Source organism: Mirounga leonina, unplaced genomic scaffold (assembly GCF_011800145.1).
Source record: "Mirounga leonina isolate KUSES-001 unplaced genomic scaffold, KU_Mleo_1.0 Mir_454, whole genome shotgun sequence".
NCBI classification, from domain to species: domain Eukaryota; kingdom Metazoa; phylum Chordata; class Mammalia; order Carnivora; family Phocidae; genus Mirounga; species Mirounga leonina.
In genome coordinates this window covers 16,627,297-16,647,396 of record NW_023270763.1, presented here as the reverse complement: position 1 = coordinate 16,647,396, position 20,100 = coordinate 16,627,297, and the positions used below count along the sequence as shown (strand labels likewise).

The window sequence follows — 20,100 nt, the reverse complement described above, 5'->3', positions numbered from 1 at the left end:
AGAGTGGCTAACAGGAGGCAGACGATTCCCTCAGGGCTGGAGGATGTGAGTGTAGTGTCAGTTGCCACGGGAACTGTCTGCTGGCCAATCACCAGAGAAAGAGGTGGTGTTCAGGAAGAAACCAAACGGGGCCCGAGAGGCGGGACAAAGCGCGACCAATAGAAATAGGAAATGAAATTTCGCCACATCCGGCGTTGCTTGCGGCGCTTGCGCTCTGGGCTGAGGAGGCGGGTGACGTCCGGTGAAGGCCAAGATGGCGCTAGGCTGAGCCTGCTGCCGCGGAGGGGCCGGGGGCAGGCGGGGTCGGAATCCAGCAGGTGTGTGCGGGGAAGGCTTGGGGCTGCGGAGCGCTGGCCACATCCACATCTCTGCTCTCTGTCTTCTGCAGGTGACGGAAGTGCCGCTTACGCCTGCCTGACGTCTCTCGGGAGACCCTGCGCCGCTCCTCGCAGCCGCGGCCATGTCTGGACCCGGCAACAAACGCGCCGCCGGCGACGGTGGCTCAGGGCCCCCAGAGAAGAAGCTGAGCCGCGAGGAGAAGACCACGACCACGCTTATAGAGCCCATTCGTCTTGGGGGCATCTCTTCCACGGTTCGTGGGCTCCTGCCCCAGTCCTCACAACTTGCCGGACTCCCATCTCTGTTCTCCGCCCAAATCGTCTAGAACCTTTCTTTACTCGCAGTTCCCCCAAGCTTAGCAGGATCCACTTTACAGAACACTCTGTTGAAGGAAACCGAGGACATGACGTCTGCCTTCTTTTTACAGATAGGGAAACAGATTCCCAGAGGGCGTGTGACTTGTCAAAGACTTGAGAATTAGAAAGAGGCAGAAGCAGAACTTGACTCTCCTCACAATTAAGATGCTTTCTCTGTGGGTGTCTGAATCTCTTTAAATTTTGTTAGTGGTTAGTCTGGAGATACTGTCTTCTCCGTTCCAGTTGCTCTCTTTTGTCTCTCTCTCTGATTGGTTTCTTGGCCCCTGCTTGACCCTCTCCTCGTCCCCTTTGTTTTCCTTGGTAGGAGGAGATGGACCTGAAGGTTCTGCAGTTCAAGAACAAGAAACTGGCAGAGCGGTTGGAACAGCGACAGGCTTGTGAAGATGAACTCCGAGAACGAATTGAGAAGCTGGAGAAGCGGCAGGCCACGGATGACGCCACACTCCTCATTGTCAATCGCTACTGGGCCCAGGTGGATGCCCCTCTGCTTTCCAAGACCTGGCCTTGATCCAGCTGCCAATCCTCAGACTACTCTGCTGGGAAAGGAGTATCATGCTGGGAAGCACCTGAGGGATTCATAACATTTTTGGTGCTTTCTCCCTTCAGCTGGATGAAACTGTGGAAGCCCTTCTCCGACACCATGAGAGCCAGGGGGAGCTGTCTTCAGGGACAGAGGCGCCTGGGACCCAGGAGGGGCCGACACGTGATGACACCCCTCTCACAGAGCCAGGGACATCGGAGCTGAGGGGTAGGGCCAGAGCCCTAGGATCTGGGGAGCTTAATTAAGTCCTGGGAACGGTCCTGGAGAGGAGGGAACTTTCATACTAGTCTTCTGAATTCCCCCACCACCCTTCTCTCTCTCTCTCTCACTCACACACACACACACACACACACACACACACTTGACTTTCTGTTTGGACAGCAAAATGCAGCGGGTAAGAACCCAGACCCCGGGCTTTGGGATCTGAGTGATTTGGTTCATAGTGCACGTCATGTTTGACTCTCATTTAGTTCAAAAAAGTATTAATATCAAGTGTTAGCTGTGTAGTTAGTACTGTTACAGCCTCGGAAGAGACAAAGATAAGCGAAAAGAAAGACTGCCTCTGCCATCAGGGAGGAAATGATTTTAAACCATAAGTAAAAAGAAGAGGGGCCCTTGAAAGGGAATTAGTGTATGTGCACTCGTGTGTGGTTCTAATATAGATGGCGAAGGCGGAGAAGGCTTCCCTGAGGAATGATTTGGAAGCTCTGTGGCCTTGAAATTACTTTAGCTCCCTGAGCCTCCGAAGTTTCACTTTGATGACGGGCATTGCTTGTGCTGATTCAGTGAGCCATAGAGTGCCGAAGGGCTCAGTCTGGAACTTGCTGTGGAGTGGTGGTGACTATTGCTGTTCTCCTCCTGAGATCTTCATGAGGGTCTGTCCCTCCCTCACAGAGCCCCTGCCAGTGCAGCTGCGGCCCCCCCTCAGTGAGCCAGCCTTGGCTTTTGTGGTAGCACTGGGCGCCAGCAGTAGTGAGGAGGTGGAGCTGCAGCTCCAGGGCCGAATGGAGTTCTCCAAGGCAGCCGTTTCCCGTGTCGTAGAGGCCTCAGACCGCCTACAGCGCCGGGTGGAGGAACTCTGTCAGCGAGTATACAGCCGAGGTTAGTTCTTTGTGTCCCGCCGCAAAGGCGTCTGTCCCCATTTGCGTCTTGCTTGTACCCCCTCAATGCCCGAGCGCAGAGGCAGCCATAATTCTCCAAGGAATAAATCAGCCACTTTCTCAGGGAAAGGGGTAGGTTGTAGATGGGGCTCTGCCTTTGGTTCATGGGGTTGAGCTCTAGAGAGCTGGGTGGGAGGAGTTGTTGATGCTTATGGGGCTACTGCCTTCCAGCTGGAGACCTTTAGAACACTTTGCACAGATTTTGGTTGCAGTTGGTGACCCACAAGGCACAGTAGCAAGGGCCCAGGCTTTGCAGGCTGACAGGCAGACAGGCTTCTCCCAGCCCTAGTCCTGTCATTCTGGGCAGATGGCTCTCCTCTCTGAGCTGGTTTCCTCCTTTGTGCAGTGGAGATACAGACTCCTGGCTTTGTCATGAGAAATTGGCAAGACAGCTGGTGGATCACACTGGGCACATAGCAGACTCCAGAATGAGTTAGTACTTTGCCCCATTGCCCTGAACTTCGCTCTTACCCGAGCCCTGCCTTCTCAGGGGACAGTGAGCCCCCCGGTGAGGTGGCTCGGGCACGCACCCGGGAGTTGGGTCGTGAGAACCGGCGGCTGCAGGACTTGGCCACTCAGCTACAAGAGAAGCACCATCGCATCTCGTTGGAGGTGGGATTAAAACCAGGGCAGGGTTTGGGTTCGACGTGCACCAAGGCTCTCAGGGAGCCAAGTCCCCTCCTCTAAGCATCTGACCCTATCATTGTCCCCAGTACTCTGAGCTCCAGGATAAAGTGACATCAGCAGAGACCAAGGTGCTGGAGATGGAGACGACGGTGGAGGACCTGCAGTGGGACATTGAGAAGCTGCGCAAGCGTGAGCAGAAGCTCAATAAGCACCTGGCAGAGGCCTTGGAGCAGGTGGGGCTTGGGTGCTGGGTCAGATGGAGCCATGACTGGGTACGTGGAGCCCTCGCTTCTCTCCTCCACCCCCATCGGTCTGTCTCTCCACAGCTCAACTCTGGCTACTATGCATCTGGGAGTTCCTCCGGCTTCCAGGGGGGCCAGATCACACTCAGCATGCAGAAAGTAAGTAGGCACCATTTTTCCCAATCCCTCCTGTAACCTTTTCTCTGCCCCACCCATGAAAGTCTCCTCAGAATTAAGGACAGACCATCTGCATGGTCTGAGTCCCTTCCCTGTCATTCGTGGTGCTCTGTTTTATTCATTTGTGTATTTAATAAGTAATTGTTAACGTTAAGTACTAAGCATGGTGCTTGGAAGTAGGCATCAGAGGACAAGAGACAAAAAACAAAGGTCTCATGGAGCTCAGGTTCTGGTTGGGGGAACACACGAGAAGTAAGATAGTTCATTAGGTGGTTACAGGTGCCCCAAAGGAAAAGCATAGAAAAGAAACAAATGGGGGCGCCTGGGTGGCTTAGTTGGCTAAGCGTCTGCCTTTGGCTCGGATCATGCTCCCAGGGTCCTGGGATGGAGCCCCATGTTGAGCTCCCTTCCCGTCGGGGAGCCTGCTTCTCCCTCTACCCCACCCCTCCCCCACTCGTGCACACGTGCACACGTGCTCTCTCTCACACATGAAAATAAATCTTAGAAAAAAAAAACCAGAGAGAGACAAATGAAAGTATATTGGAGCTGACTGGCATTCTTTGCTGGCTGGCTAAAGGAGGTGTCTCACAGAGGGCTCTCTCACTTCTTGTTTATTGCACATTTTTTTGATGCTGTAAGGTTTGTTGTTCCCTGTTAACTCCTTATTTCAGGTTCCTTTTCAGGTCTTTCAAGAAGGCTACCCTGATTCCCTGTCAGTTATGAGCCTTGGTTCCCAGCACTGGCCATGCAGTATTTTCTCCCACTTACCTGGGAGCCCTTAGGAAAATGCTTGGGTTTGGCTTGTCCGTGGGGCTTCAGAATCCATCATTACCCACATGTGGTGGGGATGTGAGGGAAGCAGGCATCCTGGCCTGGCCCTGCCTCCCACAGCCCCTCCCATTCCACAGTTTGAGATGCTGAATGCAGAGTTGGAGGAAAACCAGGAATTGGCCAACAGCCGTATGGCAGAGCTGGAGAAGCTGCAGGCCGAACTTCAGGGGGCTGTGCGGACCAATGAGCGCCTCAAGGTGGGCTCTATTTAGGACTGGGAGGGCCTGAACCTGCGAGGTAGCGGCTGGGTCCTGAATCCTCTTGCTGATCGTTTTTGGGCACCCTGGTCCTAGGTGGCCCTGCGGAGCCTTCCCGAGGAGGTGGTGAGGGAAACGGGGGAGTACCGAATGCTGCAGGCCCAGTTCTCGCTGCTCTACAACGAGTCTCTGCAAGTGAAGACCCAGCTTGATGAGGCCCGGGGGCTGCTGCTGGCTACCAAGAATTCCCACCTAAGACACATTGAGCACATGGAGGTATGGCCCTGGAACAGACCTCAGGGTCAAGGTGTTGCTGGCCTTCGCAGGCCCTGTGTGCTGCCAGGGGTCCCTTGGGAATAAATTCTTCCTAAGCCACAGAGGCCTGAGGTGGGGGGGAAGAGGAGAGGAGTTTGCCAGGGGGCTGAGGGGTTGTGTGGGTCCTTAACGCCTCAACCTACAGAGTGATGAGCTGGGGCTGCAGAAGAAGCTGCGCACAGAGGTTATCCAGCTGGAGGACACACTGGCCCAGGTACGCAAGGAGTACGAGATGCTGCGCATCGAGTTCGAGCAGAACCTGGCGGCCAACGAGCAGGCGGGTATGTGGTGAGGACAGGGTGGGGTGGGGCCTTATCTGGGATTGCTGGTCCCTGGTGTGGGGCTGCTGCTTATCCAGATGCGAGGGGTTGAGCCCCTTCCTTTTGCAGAGCCTCCTCTCCCTGGCCAAAACAGGGATCATACCACCTGACTCAAAGGCATGGTGAGGGTCACAACCAGCTGAGGTGGCTGACCGAGCAGGCGCAGCCAGAACGTGAGCTCTTGGCCCGGTCCGTGGTTCTCTGGCCTTACGGTGTCTTTCTCTTAGAGGTAGTCGTTCATTTCACAAAGTTTTTTGAACAGGACCTATGAGCCGGGCTCTTTTCTAGGCTTTGGGATTATGTCCGTGAACAAAACACAGAAGTCCCTGCTACTGTGGAGCAGTATTGTAGTAAAGGGGGGCAACAAAGCGAAAAACAGACCACGTATGTTAGGTAGTGGCAAATATGTCAAGAAAAACAAAGGGAAGAAAGATAGGAAGTGTTGGGAGAAAGGGGTTGTGATTTTGGATGGGAAGGCTAGAGAGGTGAAACTCAGAAGGTGACGTTTGTTTAAAAATACAAAAGAAGTGGACTAATTTATTTTGGTGAATATTACAGTTATATGTTCCTTTAAAGAAAATTTGGAAATATTAGAAAAATTTACATTAACAGAAATAACAAATAGGCAGTCTCAAGTTAGTTTTGGGTGAGCTTTTTTCAAGCCTGGGTTATTACTTTGATGAGATCACACTGTATGTACGGCCTCAGTTTCCTTCTCCTCCACAACGGGAGTGACAGCTGTGACTCCCCTTCTTCCCCCACTGAGGGGTTGGGCCCTTCATGCAGAAGCCGGTCTAACTCCTTCCCAACCCTCTCCCAGGGCCCATCAACCGTGAGATGCGCCACCTGATCAGCAGCCTCCAAAACCACAACCACCAGCTAAAGGGGGACGCCCAGCGGTACAAGCGGAAGCTGCGGGAAGTGCAGGCAGAGATTGGCAAGGTGAGAGGGGGCTGCCTGGGAAAAGCCTTGGCTGGACCCGGGTGAGCACTGTCTCACCTCAGCCCTGTTCTCTGTCTTTGCAGCTCCGGGCCCAGGCCAGCGGCTCAACCCACTCCATCCCCAACCTGGGCCACCCAGAAGAATCTGGCCTCAGTGCCCCAGCCCCAGGGAAAGAAGAGGGTGGGCCAGGCCCTGTCACTGCCCCCGACAGCAGAAAGGAGATGGCTTCAGTGCCTGGCACCACCACTACTACCTCCTTAGCGAAGAAGGAGGAGCTGGTCCCCTCTGAGGAAGATGCCCAGGCCATAACTCCTGGGTCCCAGGGCCCCTCCTCCCGGGGCCGAGAACCTGAGGCCAGGCCCAAGCGGGAGCTTCGAGAGCGGGAAGGGCCTGGCCTGGGACCCCCATCTGTGGCCTCGGCTCTCTCAAGGGCTGATCGGGAGAAGGCCAAGGTGGAGGAGGCCAAGAGGAAGGAGTCAGAACTCCTCAAAGGTCTCCGAGCAGAGCTCAAGTGAGGCCCTATTCCTGTTTCCCTCCCACCCCTATCAAAGTAGCCTCCAGCACCATTCACCAAGCCTTCCTCCTGTGTTTCCCCAGGAAGGCCCAGGAGAGCCAGAAGGAGATGAAGCTTTTGCTGGACATGTACAAGTCAGCACCCAAGGAACAGCGGGATAAGGTGCAGCTCATGGCAGCTGAACGCAAGGCCAAGGCTGAGGTGAGGACAGGTAGGGCCTGTGGGGCACGCACAGAGACTGCCCTGGGGAGTTCTAACCAGAGCAGAGCCCTAGGTCAGCGGGAAGCAGTGACAAGAGCTACACTCTCGTGGCTGTAGGTTGATGAACTACGGAGCCGTATTCGGGAATTGGAGGAAAGGGACAGAAGGGAGAGCAAAAAAATTGCGGATGAGGACGCCCTGCGGCGCATTCGCCAGGCGGAGGAGCAGATCGAGCACCTGCAGCGCAAGTTGGGTGCTACCAAGCAGGTGCGACCCCCTTGTGGTCCCCTTGCTTCTGAATGTTGGGATTCCCTTAACTCCCTGTTGAGTGCTTCTAGCAGATGGTCCGGGACCGCTCTGTTCAGCCCTGTTTTCCTGTGGTTTCCCCACGATCATCTCCCATGTTCCATCTCATCTCTGCCCATTTACCACAGGAAGAGGAGGCTCTGTTGTCAGAGATGGATGTAACCGGTCAGGCTTTTGAAGACATGCAGGAGCAAAACGGGCGGCTGCTACAGCAGTTACGGGAAAAGGATGATGCCAACTTCAAGCTGATGTCCGAGCGGATCAAGGCCAACCAGATACACAAGCTGCTGCGGGAGGAGAAGGATGAGCTGGGCGAGCAAGTTCTGGGCCTGAAGTCCCAGGTATGGCTACCCTGGGCTTTCAGGGTGGAGCTAGAGGGGCCAGAGGCTCCCCAGCACTGACTCACCACCCCTGACCTCAGGTGGATGCCCAGCTGCTGACCGTGCAGAAGCTGGAGGAGAAAGAGCGGGCCTTGCAGGGCAGCCTTGGGGGTGTGGAAAAGGAGCTGACGCTGCGCAGCCAGGCCCTGGAGCTCAACAAGAGGAAGGTGAGGCCAGGCCCGAGGGGAGAAAGCAACCTAGGATGGTGGCTCACAGCTGAAGCCCTCCTGTGCCTCCTCTCCCAGCCCAGCTCACGTCTTGAAAGCTTACTGTGTTCTAGTTCCTGTGCTGAGCCTTGTCTGTGCTGGGTTGCATTTTGGTCTCATAACAGTCGTGAGATGGTGTTTGTTATTATCTGCTTTTCTCAGTGAGGAAATTGAGGCTTAGGGCAGGCAGCTGACTTGCTCAAGAAAGATTGGACCAGGAATTGGGGCTGATCTCCTTGGCTCCAGAACCCACTCTGTTGGTTAGCTGTGAAGTAGGGATGCTGGTCCCTGTCACATAGTTGTATTAAACCTCAGGAACGTCTAGGTCATGGCAGAGGCTTAAGATCGATGTTGGTTTTCGTTTTCTTTCCCCTGTTTGCCTTTTTTTCTTCCCCATTTAATTCATTAATCAAGGCAGTGTTATTCATGCCCTTGCTATGAACCCCTGGCACTGAGTGCTGGGGAGAACCTGGAACAAGAGGGTCCTACCAGAAGTGGGAACCTCCAGTCTTGAGGGGCAGATAACCAGCCAATAATCCCACAGGTAAAATATGCTACTGCAGATCCCAGTAAGTCTTGTGAAAGAAAAATAGGGGAGCCTGTCTCGGGAGCTGAATGTAAGCTGGGGCCTGAGGGGGCCACTGGGAAGAAATAAGTGTGTTGCGCGAGTTGAGGGGAGCAGAGAGAAGAGCCCTGTGGAAGCTGAAAGATAGGAGAGAGCGTTATGCATGTGAAGAAGTGAGTGTGTCAGGAACTGTGGAGACCAGGAGGAGGTGAAGGTGGAGAAGTCAGGAGGCAGGACTAATTCCAGTGAAGACACTGGACTTGGTCCCAAGAGCAAGAGTCACTGGAACGTTTGACACAGGCATCTGTGGACCGTGGCTCCACACTCCTGACTCCCCAAGCTCAGGTGAACGGTCCCCCCTTGCCCTTTCCTGTCCCACCTACCTCAGGCTGTGGAAGCGGCCCAGCTGGCCGAGGATCTAAAGGTGCAGCTGGAGCATGTGCAGACGCGACTGCGAGAGATCCAGCCCTGCCTGGCGGAGAGCCGGGCTGCTCGCGAGAAAGAGAGCTTCAACCTCAAGAGAGCTCAGGTGTGTGCGTGGGGCAGGGGCAGTGTGGCTCTGGGTCACTGGTGTGGCCTCGGGGCGGGTGGTTCAAGAGGAGAACCCTTGCACTTAGCCTAGCCCTTCTCCTGCTCCAGGAGGACATCTCACGGCTGCGGCGCAAGCTGGAGAAGCAGAGGAAGGTGGAGGTTTATGCAGATGCCGATGAAATCCTCCAGGAGGAGATCAAGGAGTACAAGGTGGGGCTGTGGGGCTGTTGTGCCCCGTCCACCCAGGAAATCTTAAATGGGGAGTTGGTGAGAGCTGTAGTGGATAGTCTGGGGACCCCAGAAATAAGTAGCAAAAAGTGGGAAGAACCTTGGTTGTAGAGAATCGAACAACTAACCAAGTATCGTACATGTACTTGTGCCAGGCACAGTGCCTGGCTGGGTGTGGGAGGGCTAGGAACTAGCCTTAGTCTTAGATCTCTTGAAACTGATCATCTGTTAGAGGAGGAAGCCAAGCAATTCTGAGTGATGAGCATTGCGATAGTAGAAGCCAGGGGCGCATGGTAGCTCTGGGGGCTAGTAGGCTTCCTGGAAGGAATGTCATCCAAGGAAAATTTGAAGAATGAGGGTTGGCTGTGAGGAATGAGGATGAGAGGGTTCCAGCAACGGGTAAGGCAGAGGTAGAGGCCCTTCATTGAGAGTGGTGTGCTGGAGGAGAGATTGCTGGACACTGTAGTTGGAAGACAGAATGTGGGTTTTGTGGGGAGCAGGAAGGTTGGAGGCCTTGGACAGTGTCAGATCCTGAAGGGTGTGGTGAGGAGATGTGGGCTTATCCCGTAGGCAATGTGGAGACATCAAAGGGTTTTTTTGTTTTGTTTTTTTTTAAAGATTTTATTTATTTATTTGAGAGAATGAGATAGAGCATGAGACAGGGGAGGGTCAGAGGGAGAAGCAGACTCCCTGACGAGCAGGGAGCCTGATGCGGGGCTCGATCCCCGGGACTCCAGGATCATGACCTGAGCCGCAGGCAGTCGCTTAACCAACTGAGCCACCCAGGCGCCCCGACATCAAAGGGTTTTAAACCAGAAAGTGATGTGGTCTGATTTGCTGTTAGATTTGGTACAGAGGAGGTGAAGACTACAGGCAGAGAAATCTGTTAGGCTATTGGAGTCATTGAGGCAAAAATGGACAGGGAGCTAGCATGGGGTGTTAGTGACAAGTAGAGGAGGTCAGGAGATATTCAGGAGGCAGAAGTGCTTGGACTCAGTGATGGAGTGAGGGAGAGAGGTAACAAGAATGCTTGCATTCCTAATTTGAGAAGCGAGGGATGACAAGTGGCACATAATGGGATTAGGAAGACTGTGGAGAAGCAGATTTTGGTGGACAGTGTTGTGTCTCCAGGATATTGAAAATGAGGTACCTGTGGGAGGCTGGCTGGGAAGGCACTTGAAGCAGAGGGACTGTGTGGACGACAGGGGTTTGGGAGATTGTGAGTAGAGGCAGCAGTGAGAACTGCATACAACTGTGGTCACGCAGGTAGGGTCTGTAGCATGGGGACAGGTCATTCTTTTCCCCTAAGAACCTCAAAGCATAACTGATAGGCAGAGGAGGAGAAGCCTGTGGTTTGGCCTTGAAGGAGCAGAGGCAGCTGGGGGGCAGCTGTGGGGAGGGAGAGGAACGCTTCTCCAGAAGAGATGGACTTGGATGGGTGTGGTTTGAGAGCTAGGGAAGAGGTGATGCTGGGGCAGTAGGCTGGGCTGGGATTTCAAGCAGGGCAGAGGAAGAATGTTGGGGAATTTGGAGTTGAGGGAACTCCTGGAGTTGGAGGTGAGATCTGGTGGCCGGTGGGAGGTTTCAGGATAGGAGAGATTTGTAAAACCTTCATAGAGAAGAATGAGTCCAGGGACCCAGCCAGATCTCTGAATGGCACCAGGGGTGGGCCCAGTTGAGGGTAGAGACAGCAGATTTCTAGTGGCACTGCTATGCCCATCTGTGACTTAGCAGGTGCAGATGAAGAGAAGGTAGACAGTGAGCTCCAGCTAGGATTGGGGTTTTGCCAGAGAAGGCCAGCGGGGTGAGATCAAGCCCCAGGGCAGAGGAGCCCGGGCTGAGCCTGTGGGTTGTCAGCTTTGAGAGGGGAGGGGACATGTTGCCTGCTGGCCACCACTGAGCAGGGTAGAATTCAGACTCTGCTACTTTCTAGTTTTGAGAGCTTGCTCGGCCTCTGAGCCTTAGTTTCCTTATCCGAAGAGTGCTCTGCCCCACCTCTCAGGGTTCCGGGGAGAGTTAGATGGATTCTGCTATGTGGTGGGCTTAGCTTGGACCACCTCCTACTGTCAGCTCGGGGTCTGGGTGCCATCAGGACTGTGCCCGAGCTGATGCCTTTGCCCGGCCCAGGCGCGGTTGACCTGCCCCTGCTGTAACACCCGCAAGAAGGATGCAGTCCTTACCAAGTGCTTCCACGTTTTCTGCTTCGAGTGCGTGCGGGGCCGCTATGAGGCCCGCCAGAGGAAGTGCCCCAAGTGCAACGCGGCCTTTGGTGCCCACGACTTCCATCGCGTCTACATCAGCTGAACCCGTAACTCAGGGGACTTTGGAACACCCACGGACCCTGGGGGCTGTGCCTCCAGTCCCTCCCTACCCCATGTTCAGTGGCCCCTACCCTCCATTCCAGACCCTGTGGGCCCAGCCCCTGTCCACCTAGTCGGTTTGGGGGTCCCAGTGCGTGCTAGTGGGGGTGAGATCCGTCAAGCTTAGTTCCATCTTTCCCCCCCAGTCAGAGCTGTAGCCTAAGGGGTACCTGCCCTGCAGGAAGGGTCTGCTCTAAGCAGAGCACTCAGCTGAGCTTCCTGGAAGCTGGCCCTAACCCTTCGCCACAGGCTGACTCCTAGGCAGCTGTCTCCATGGGCCCATCCTAGTCCAAAGGGTGAAATCCCCCAGGCCGTGACCTCCTACCCAAGAGGAGGTTCATTCACTACCTGCTTACCCACAAGTGAGGACCAAGGGTGGGCCAGTTTCCCCAGCCCCTTAACTCTGGGGCCCAGGGAGACTCTCCAAGCTTGGGTGGGGCTTCCCTCCTGTGGAGTTCCCTGGGCTCTTTGGTCTGGCTCTTATGCCAAGGGCTGAAGGAGGTACCCCCTGGGTGGGGGGCACTGTCCTCCTCTTCTGGGAAACTTTGGCTACTGCAGTCACCTTGCCCTCATCTCAGGAGTGCTGAACCAAGATCATCAGTCTCTATTCTAATCAGCCTCCCCACCTCCATCTCTATTTCTTTCCCAAGCCCATTTACCCCACCCCCCACCCCCCACCTCGTGCTTCCCAAGACTCCACTGGGTCCCCAGCCCGGACCCTGCTTTCATCCTGATGGCCTTAACTGCAGTGGAGGCGGAATTTCCCAGGAGGGGAAGGGACAGACTAGCGGCTGGGCCAACTTCCAATCATTCCAGGTAGAGGAGCTTCATCTAACACCCTGTGACTGAGCCTGTCCCCAAGATGCTTCCTGTGCTGCCTGCCCAAGCAAACTCCCATGGGTTGTGAAGGCCGCAGGCAGGGGTCTGGAAGGTGGAGCTGCTGACAGGTGCAAGGGTCCATTCAGACCCATAGGCCCTGCTCTAGAGATGTCTTGTATAGGCTGTTAATTGTTATGAATAAACGTCCAACCCTCAGCCTACACTCCGAGTAGCCAGGCTTCCTGCCCTAAACGTGGTCCCAGATTTTAGCTGCTACACTTCTCCCGTCGCTGCCCTGGCTGGCATGTGAACCCCCAAGGGCCCGCGCAGAAACCTCACCCTTCCCACCCCCAACATTTAGTTACATTTGGATTTAACTGCCGTCCCGGATCCCAGACTGTGCTCGTGGGTGGAGCATGTCTGCAGGGAGAAAGCATCCTTCGCCCACCGTCACCAGCCTCCCCCTCCTGCTCCCACCCGGTCAGGCTGACCCTCCGCGGAGCCCGGCAGCCCTGCCGGCTTTCTCCGCGCGGGCTCGCCACGCCCCTCGCAGTCATTGGCCGCAGGGATGCTGGGAGCCTCGTGTTGGGTTCCGGGAAATGTAGTCCCTTGTTAGCCCCTGGCAACAAGGTCCTAGGTGGGGTCGGCTGGTTCCCGGGTTGTGACGGCCAAAGGCAGGTCTGGACCCAATCTGCGGACTGTCCCTTCCCACCGGCTTCACCTGCCCCTCCCCCCGCGGGCGGACAGATTAGAGCAGCGCAGCGGGTGACTTCTTTCATTGCAACTGTGTTCTCGGGAACCGCGTGTCGAGTGGTGTCTGTGGGTTCAGTTTGCTATCGGGTCCGCGGGCAGAGCCTTCGCTGCAGCGGTGACGGGGCTCGCGCCGGGGCCGGTACTGACCGGGCTAGGGGCCGGAGTCGGACGCATGGTTGTGGCGGCCGCAGGTTTGGCAGCAGTCGCGCCTTCGCGGGGCCCCGCGGCCTTTTCGACGGTCGCTCCTTCGCGGAGGCTCGCGGCCTTGTCCGCCTTCGGGCCCCACCTGGCGTCCAGGGTTTCGGCGGGGTTGCAGCGGCTGGACCAGGTCGGAGTGGAGACGGAGACGCGGGCCACGGTGACTTCCGGCGCTGGGCTGGCCGCGGTGGGCACGCTCACCGAGACTCGGGCCGCGGCGGGCGATGGCATCGGGCCGTCGAGGAAGAGTCTGCCACCCAAGGCTGGGAAAAACGCAGCATATTGCATCACAGAGACGCGAGCAGGCTCTGAGAGGAGGGCCGCGCCCGGAGCAGTCAGGGTCAGCCAATCTTCAGTGAGCACTGTCCTCTTTCTCAGCAGTCTTCTCCACACAGGCTCTTTCAGTAAATATTAGTAACTACACATCGCCTCCCTAGATGTCTCTGTTTGGCTAGTCTCCGTAGCCAAGAGAAGTAAAAACTCCTGTCTAGAAGGCAATCAAACCACTTTCTCAAGCTCAAGGGCAGGGGATACAGATGCCAGAATTTATGGGAGGCTGTGCCTTAGGGGCTGGTCAGGTCCCTTCACTCACGAAGTTTGACCCCTGACAACCCCCAGTAGCCCCAAGTGGCCTCAGTGGCTGTGATACCCTGGGCCCCTAGGATGGGCAGGCCAAAGTTCCTCCTGGACCAGCCCTGACCTTAGCTGGCCTTGGGGGTGTGCAGATGTTGGCGTCATGGTGAAGGTGCCTGTTTTAGCCAATACTAGGGCTACTGTGTGGTTGGCCACAGAGTCCAGTGGAGCATTTGACATTGACCACTCTCTTTAAAACTTCCTTGGACTGTGGTGCTACACTCTCCTGATTGTTCTCATACTATCTTCTGCTGGCCCTGTTCCTCCAATCCTAAGCTACACCCTCTCCTTTCTTCTCCACTACTCTCCCTGTGTCCTTATCCATGGCTTTGGCTACAGCTAAGCTGCTAAGATCCAATTCTCTAGTCCAGTTCTCCTTCCTGAGTTCCAGACCTACAAAAACACTACCATGGGATGGGGGGGGGGGGGTGCGCAAGGTCGTCACTCTCCTCCCGGTGGTGCTCTACCCCCAGGTTCCTCAGACAAGATGCCCCACACTTCGGCTTCTGTTCTTTACCTGACCTCAGTCTCTACTCAGTGCTCTGCTGCCCACCCCGTGTAATGTTATGTACTTTGTATCCCCCACCCCATTCCTGGCTCCTGCCCTCTGCCTCAGGTCACTTCCTCCGGCCAGTTTCCTGACCCTCTGCTGTGGCAGGGACCACATCAGGGTCCACAGCCTTTTCTGCTAAGTCCCTGAACCAATCACTGTGCTCCAGTGCCTGTTCTTTCCCTGAAGTCCCCTCACTTCACTGAAGACTCCTGCACTGGGACCAGGACAGCGGACACAGAAGGCAGGATAGCCTTCGCTGCTCACCTCCCCGGGAAAGGCAAGTCCCTTCTCCCTTACCCACCACCCCACTCCCTGCTTTCCAGATGGGGAAGGGGAGGGAGAGACAGCGAGCCTGCCCTGGGAGTCTAGGCCAGGGAGGCACAGAGAGAGGGGAGAGAAAGCTTCCTGGCCGGGACAGAGGCAGGCTACAGGTTAGAGCAAGTGTGGATCTCAAGTGGCTGTTCAGGGGGCCATGGCCAGGCCTAGGCCCAGGAGATGGCACTGAGGCAAGCCTGGCACTGAGGATTCAGCAAGAACAGCCCTGCCTGGTCAGACAGTGTGGAGCCCAGGGCAGGCCCAGGCAGGCCCAGTGCTGGGGGAGGAGAGGTTTGGCTGGGTGCAGAGCCTGCTCCCGGCCGTTCTGGTTCCCCTCACTGCCTTCCTGTGGATCTTGTGCAAGTGGCTGCCCTTCTCCGAGCCTCTCCACACAGTGAAGGCTTATGGGCTGCCTCCTGTGGTGAGATCTCCACCCATGCTTCCTCAGGGTCTAGGAGGCTCTGGTCCAGCGGTGGGCTGACTGGGCCCCAGATGAACCAGGGGAGGTGCCACCAGCTTTTGGAACTAGATCTTCGGAGCTTTCCCTTGTGGCAGCCTGGGGAGAGTGCAGTTGTGGGGTGGTCAGAGAGGCCTCCCTAGGCCCGCACGGCTGGACCGGAGCCAGCCAGCGCCAGAATCACCGGGCAGCCACCCAGGAGTCAGCAGGTCATGCTGGTGGCAAAAGCCAGGCACCAGTTAAGACCTTGGCTCTGCCACCATCTCAGCACGTTTCTGCCCCTTTCTCTGAAGGACGTGGATTTTAACAATCCATAAACCCTCGGGCTCCTACCCGCAAGCACTGGTCGGGGATTTGAGGGCATCTGAGCGAAGAGTATAAGGGGAGCCTGGGCCCGGCTGAGCTTTGGAGGTGACACACAGACCCTGGCTCTGGGAGAGGACAAGCTCCTTCAGCTTGCTCCAGGCTTGAAAGAGAAGACAGAAAACATCTGGGAAATCTTATTCCCTTTATTCTCTTCAACTAATCAACATGACCACCAGTGACACAACACTGTTATTGACACACAACACTCAAAAGTGGGGCCTCTCTTCACTCCACGGGGACAAGTCAGGTTGAGTGGGGCTTCCCTAATGGGGGCAAAGGGGCCTGGGGGCTGCTCCCCTCAGGAGCAGGTGTCATGGAATCCCACCTCTTGGTTGTGATGGTTTCAAGTTTCCCCACCATTCAGGATTCATGCCCAGCTCTGTCGAGTTCCCATGTGACCTCCAGAGCCATAGAGGTTTCCAGCTGCACCCTAAGCTCAGATCAGTGTCTACTCTCCCCTCTGCTTTCACTGATGACCCTGTGACCGGTCTGTTGAGCTCCTCCACCAGGGCACTTCTGAAGTCAGGCCTGCGTGGAGCTGGACAAGAGGGTTTGGCTACACTGTGCCTTCTGGATTAAGTTCTGGTGGGCACGTGCCATGACCATCCCCTGGGCCTTTGCCTAATCTGGTCAGAGGGACTCTGGACACTGCCACCTCCCCAAGCCAGATCCCTGCTTAGTACCTCCCAAGATGTAGCTCGCTCTGGGAGGGAAGCACCTGGGTAAAGAAGTTTGGGGAGGTGGGCAAGAGAACAGGTCACGCCCCAAAGGTCTCCGATTCTGCCCCTTTCCTGCTACGAAACCCCAGACCCCGACTAAGCATGTCCACATCATCCATTCAGTACCGGAGCCAAGACTGCTGGCCCTCACCCATCCCTACACATGCGAGCATCCTACTACATATGCTACACCCTAGTCCTCAATAGGCCGACGGCTGGCCTTTGACCACACTGACCACCTCCCCCCGCCCTGGACTGGCCCCGGAGCCCCAAAGGCTGCTCTCTGGGACTTTTCTGAAGACAGATTCCTCCGACCTGTTTCCGAGGGGAACTGTTTCTAGCTTTACAAGGGGTTTGTCTCTACAACTGGTTTCTTTCTACTACCATCTTAGAAAAAATCTGCTTTGACGTGGAGGATTGTCTCCTCTTCCTCAGTCTCCTAGGGACACTCCCTCTGTTGACGCTTCTGTCAGTAGAGATCCGGCAGGCAGGCTCCTTCTCCCCTCTCAGTAGTGCTTTCTGACCGGGCACTTGGGTGGGCTGGGGCTTTTATGCAGATGATGACGAGGGTCTCCCCACAATTAGCCAAGGCCTGCCTTTTCCTTCTCCCCAGCAGGCCCGGGCTTTTCCTCCTACAGTGTTCTAGATTTTGATCCTTTGAATTTAAGGTCATCCCTTTGGGGGCAGGAGAGATGAAAGGTGAAGGGCTTTCAGCTTTCAAATCATGGAATTAGAGGTCTCTTCCACAGCTCTGAGGAATCTGGGTCACCCTCTCCAGGGGTGCGACTCCTGAAGGGCCCCTCACCCGGCATCTCAGTTCTCAGACTCGAGGACCAAGGTGTACAACCGGTGCGTGGGGTCCATGGGCACTTCCTTTGGACCCAGCACTGGACGGAGTCCTCTCCTTCTTTAAGCGTCTCCCGGGTTAGGGGGTGGGGTTCTTGTTACAGATGTTGTGCGAGTTTCCACTCAACCATTTCCTAGGGCAGCAGTCTCTCTCCCCCCTGCCACACACACGCAGTCATGTTAGCAGGTTTGGCTGGGTTAATGAAAGAGTGTTACCATGTGGTGTGTGAGGACAGGAGATGGGCCTGGCAGGGGAATGGGTTTCTCATCTTTCCATTGCTCTCTGAAGGTTTCTGGCTAAGGAGGAGAGGAGCCAAGTGGGTGGGATCTGTCCCCTCCCAAGGCCATGATCGGGCTGGGTCATCACCACCTCGGAGCGCTCCAAGTACCAGGGTGAGGAAGGTGGCCAGGCCTCCAGATGCTCTTCAGGGACCCATGGCCCAGTCTGTGGGGTGTCTGGACGCCCCCCACTACGTGCCGGCTGGCTCAGCCCGCCAGCAGCCTGGCTAACAGCTCAGATGAAAGAGTGAGGTTGAAAAGCGGGTTGCTGGCTAATCAGAGTGCTCTATTCTGTCGACTTGCTGTCCCTCGTTGCCACAGAGAACCCACACGTGGCTCTCGTTGACTTGGAGAAGAGAAGTCTAGGGAGGATTTAACCACACACAGGCCTTGAGTCTCTGAAGGGCTTTATTCTTTGGAGGTCGACTAGCAGCGGTTACCCCTCTCCACTGAGGACAGAATTCGAGGAGGTGAGCTGCCACAGCAGCAAGACTGGTGGCAGTTAGATTGCAGGAGACACCTCCTGACAGTGAGACCTGAGAATGGGCAGGAGGGACCCTGCAGCCCTGGAGGCCTCTCAGAGTAGAAGTCCCCTGTCCTGCCTGGCTGGGGGGAGCCCTGACGGCCTGAGCCGGGATCTGCTTGCACTTGCAGCTTAACAAGCTCCCGGAAACGGGGAGGACTGGGCAGCCCCGAGTTTGCTGGGTTCCATCTGGACACGGCTTCACCTTGGTTTGCTTTCCTCAAAGCACTCTAACAGAAATCCCTCCCTGCCCCCTAATTTTTTGTGATGGTTCCCCAGTATTCTTTAGAAGTTTCTATGCACCCCAAACTTCAGCCTTTAAAAAGGCTCGACCTCGCTTTTTCTTTTTCCTTCCCCATTTTTGGGTTCTTCCTCCTAAGGAATCCCGTGGGCCTCTTCCTCTAACACGCAATCACCTAAGATCGGCCTCATCCCCCAAGGAACCCCCAGGGCAGCAAGCTGAACTTTCTCTTCCTAGTTCCCTGGGTTGTTTCTTCTCTGTGGGCCTGGGGGCTCCTCATCACTTATTTTTCACCTCTCCCCACACTAATCCCCAGCAGAGCATTTTCCTCAGTGTCATTGTCCAAGGCTTCTGGGAGAGAGGCTCCCTCTGAACTCCAGGGGGAGAGAACACTGCGGAACAAGTTCATGGAAGGCTCTTCTACACCTTCTGAGGGTCACTCCTCTCGAGTCAATGCCATTGGATTCCCTGCACTTCCCCGACCCTATAGTTTCACAAGGATTTTGATACAGTTTTATAGGGTTGTCTAGAGACGTATTGGGACCTCTTCCTACAATTAATAGGGCTTTTATCCACTATGGTTTATAGGGTTTTTCTGCTACAGACTTAAAGGACTTTTTTTTTCCTACATATTTATAGGGTTTCTAACCCAACAGTTTTTCTCTACTGCCTTATTAAGTGGTTCCCACCAACAATTTTATAGGGTTTCTCATCACTGATGTAAAAGCACTATTTTTACCCAGGGTTCTTTATCCTCCGCTTCTCTACAACCTGATAGGGTTCTCCTCCTTTCCCCACATGATTTTTGGGGAGCTCCAGTGTTCCTCTCAGGAGAGAGAGGCCCCTGGTCTCCAGACCCATTTCACAAGGTGACCCCTGGGTGGCAGCTCCTATGGAGGAGGAGGGCTGCGACTTCCGTGAAGCCGTCTCCACACTCAGGGCACAAATAGGGCTTTTCTTCCAAGAGGGTCTTGGGGTTCTCCCCGTCCCCGTGGCTGCTGCCCCCCGTGGGGGTGGGGGCCTCTCCCTCCCCTTCCTGGCTTGTGGACAGGGTGGCTGGCTCTGCAGGGGGTTCCTCAGGGGTGGGGGACTTTTCTTGGGTGTGGGTCTCTTGGTGCCGGGCGAGTGCCAGGTGATCGAGAAAGGAGGCCCCACAATCTGAGCAGCTGTAGGGCCTGGCCCCCAGGGGGCTCCTGAGGTGCTCCAGGAGGACCGAGGAGCTCTTCCCCAGCTCCGGACTCTTCTGGGGTTTCCCAGCTGCATGGACTTTCTGGTGCAGCAGCAGCTCAGAGCTGAGGCCAAAGCTTTTTTTGCATTCAGGGCATTTAAAGGGCTTCCCACTTAGGAAGGGACTGGGCCCAGCACCTTCCCCTAGACCAATCCTATAGTCAGGGAAGAGAAAGGGCTTTTCGTTGCCGTGGGTGAGCTGATGTTGGAGGAGCACAGCGCGATCCAGAAAACTTTCTCCACAGTGGGAACAAATGTAGGACTTGGAAGAGAGCAGGCCCAGCCTTTGGCTGAAGCTCTCCTGCCCCTCGGGCATTTTAAAGGGCTGTCCCGGGGGTTCAGCTCTGCCCTCCGCAGCCCCTGGGTACGAATTGCCTCCGAAAGGGAGCCTGGGGGGTCGGAACTGAGGCGCCTTGGGGGCCGGGTGAGCGATGAGGCCGTCTGCGTTTTTGTAGGGGTTTTCGCCGATATGGATCCGCTGATGCTGCATGAAAATGCCCTCGTCATTGAAGCCCTTTCCGCAGACAAGACACTTGTGTGGTTTGGCTCCCGGGGGTGGCGTCAGCAGGGCGGAGTCGCCCAGCCCCAGCAGGCTGTCGCCCTGAGCTCTGCGGGCTGGGGTCTTGCCCCTTTCGTGGACCACCCGATGCTGCTCCAGCTCGTGCGCCTCCAGGAAGGCCTTCCCGCAGTCGGAGCACACGAACAGGTTCTCGTCCATGTGGGTGCGCACGTGGGTGATGAGGTTGGAGCTCTGGCTGAAGCTCTTGCCGCACTCGGGGCACTTGTAGGGCTTCTCGCCCGTGTGCGTGCGC

General features: G+C 55.9%; 2 protein-coding genes across 3 annotated transcripts in view; one reads left to right on the top strand and one right to left on the bottom strand.

Moving 5' to 3' along the window:
- The first annotated feature begins 230 nt into the window (after window positions 1-230).
- On the top strand, window positions 231-12,401 carry RNF40 (ring finger protein 40). Of its 2 annotated transcripts, XM_034988840.1 has the most exons (20): window positions 231-317; window positions 389-592; window positions 1,021-1,188; window positions 1,323-1,464; window positions 2,152-2,358; window positions 2,908-3,029; window positions 3,131-3,277; window positions 3,371-3,445; window positions 4,372-4,491; window positions 4,588-4,767; window positions 4,952-5,087; window positions 5,947-6,068; window positions 6,152-6,579; window positions 6,666-6,783; window positions 6,901-7,050; window positions 7,218-7,430; window positions 7,511-7,636; window positions 8,629-8,769; window positions 8,880-8,981; window positions 11,127-12,401. In XM_034988840.1, the coding sequence occupies exons 2-20, from the start codon at window positions 461-463 to the stop codon at window positions 11,301-11,303; spliced, it is 3,006 nt and encodes a 1,001-aa protein (XP_034844731.1). In that variant the 5' UTR covers window positions 231-317; window positions 389-460; the 3' UTR covers window positions 11,304-12,401. The 2 variants fall into 2 exon arrangements, with proteins under 2 accessions (XP_034844731.1, XP_034844730.1); XM_034988839.1 differs by having other exon boundaries at window positions 3,131-3,445.
- A 2,265-nt stretch (window positions 12,402-14,666) lies between these two features.
- The window catches only part of ZNF629 (zinc finger protein 629), a 9,064-nt gene continuing 3,630 nt past the window's right edge, over window positions 14,667-20,100 (bottom strand). The window contains 1 exon segment of the mRNA XM_034988838.1: window positions 14,667-20,100. This exon segment is cut by the window's right edge and continues 3 nt beyond it. Within this exon segment, the coding sequence (XP_034844729.1) occupies window positions 18,924-20,100 (1,177 nt within the window). The 3' untranslated portion in view covers window positions 14,667-18,923.

Bases quoted from the DNA above. Each gene is read 5' to 3' on its own strand.
- RNF40 (XM_034988839.1), top strand. From the start codon at position 461: ATGTCTGGACCCGGCAACAAACGCGCCGCCGGCGACGGTGGCTCAGGG. The intron at 6,580-6,665 runs GTGAGGCCCTAT...GTGTTTCCCCAG, and splicing joins GGTCTCCGAGCAGAGCTCAA to GAAGGCCCAGGAGAGCCAGA. The intron at 8,770-8,879 runs GTGTGTGCGTGG...CTCCTGCTCCAG, and splicing joins TCAACCTCAAGAGAGCTCAG to GAGGACATCTCACGGCTGCG.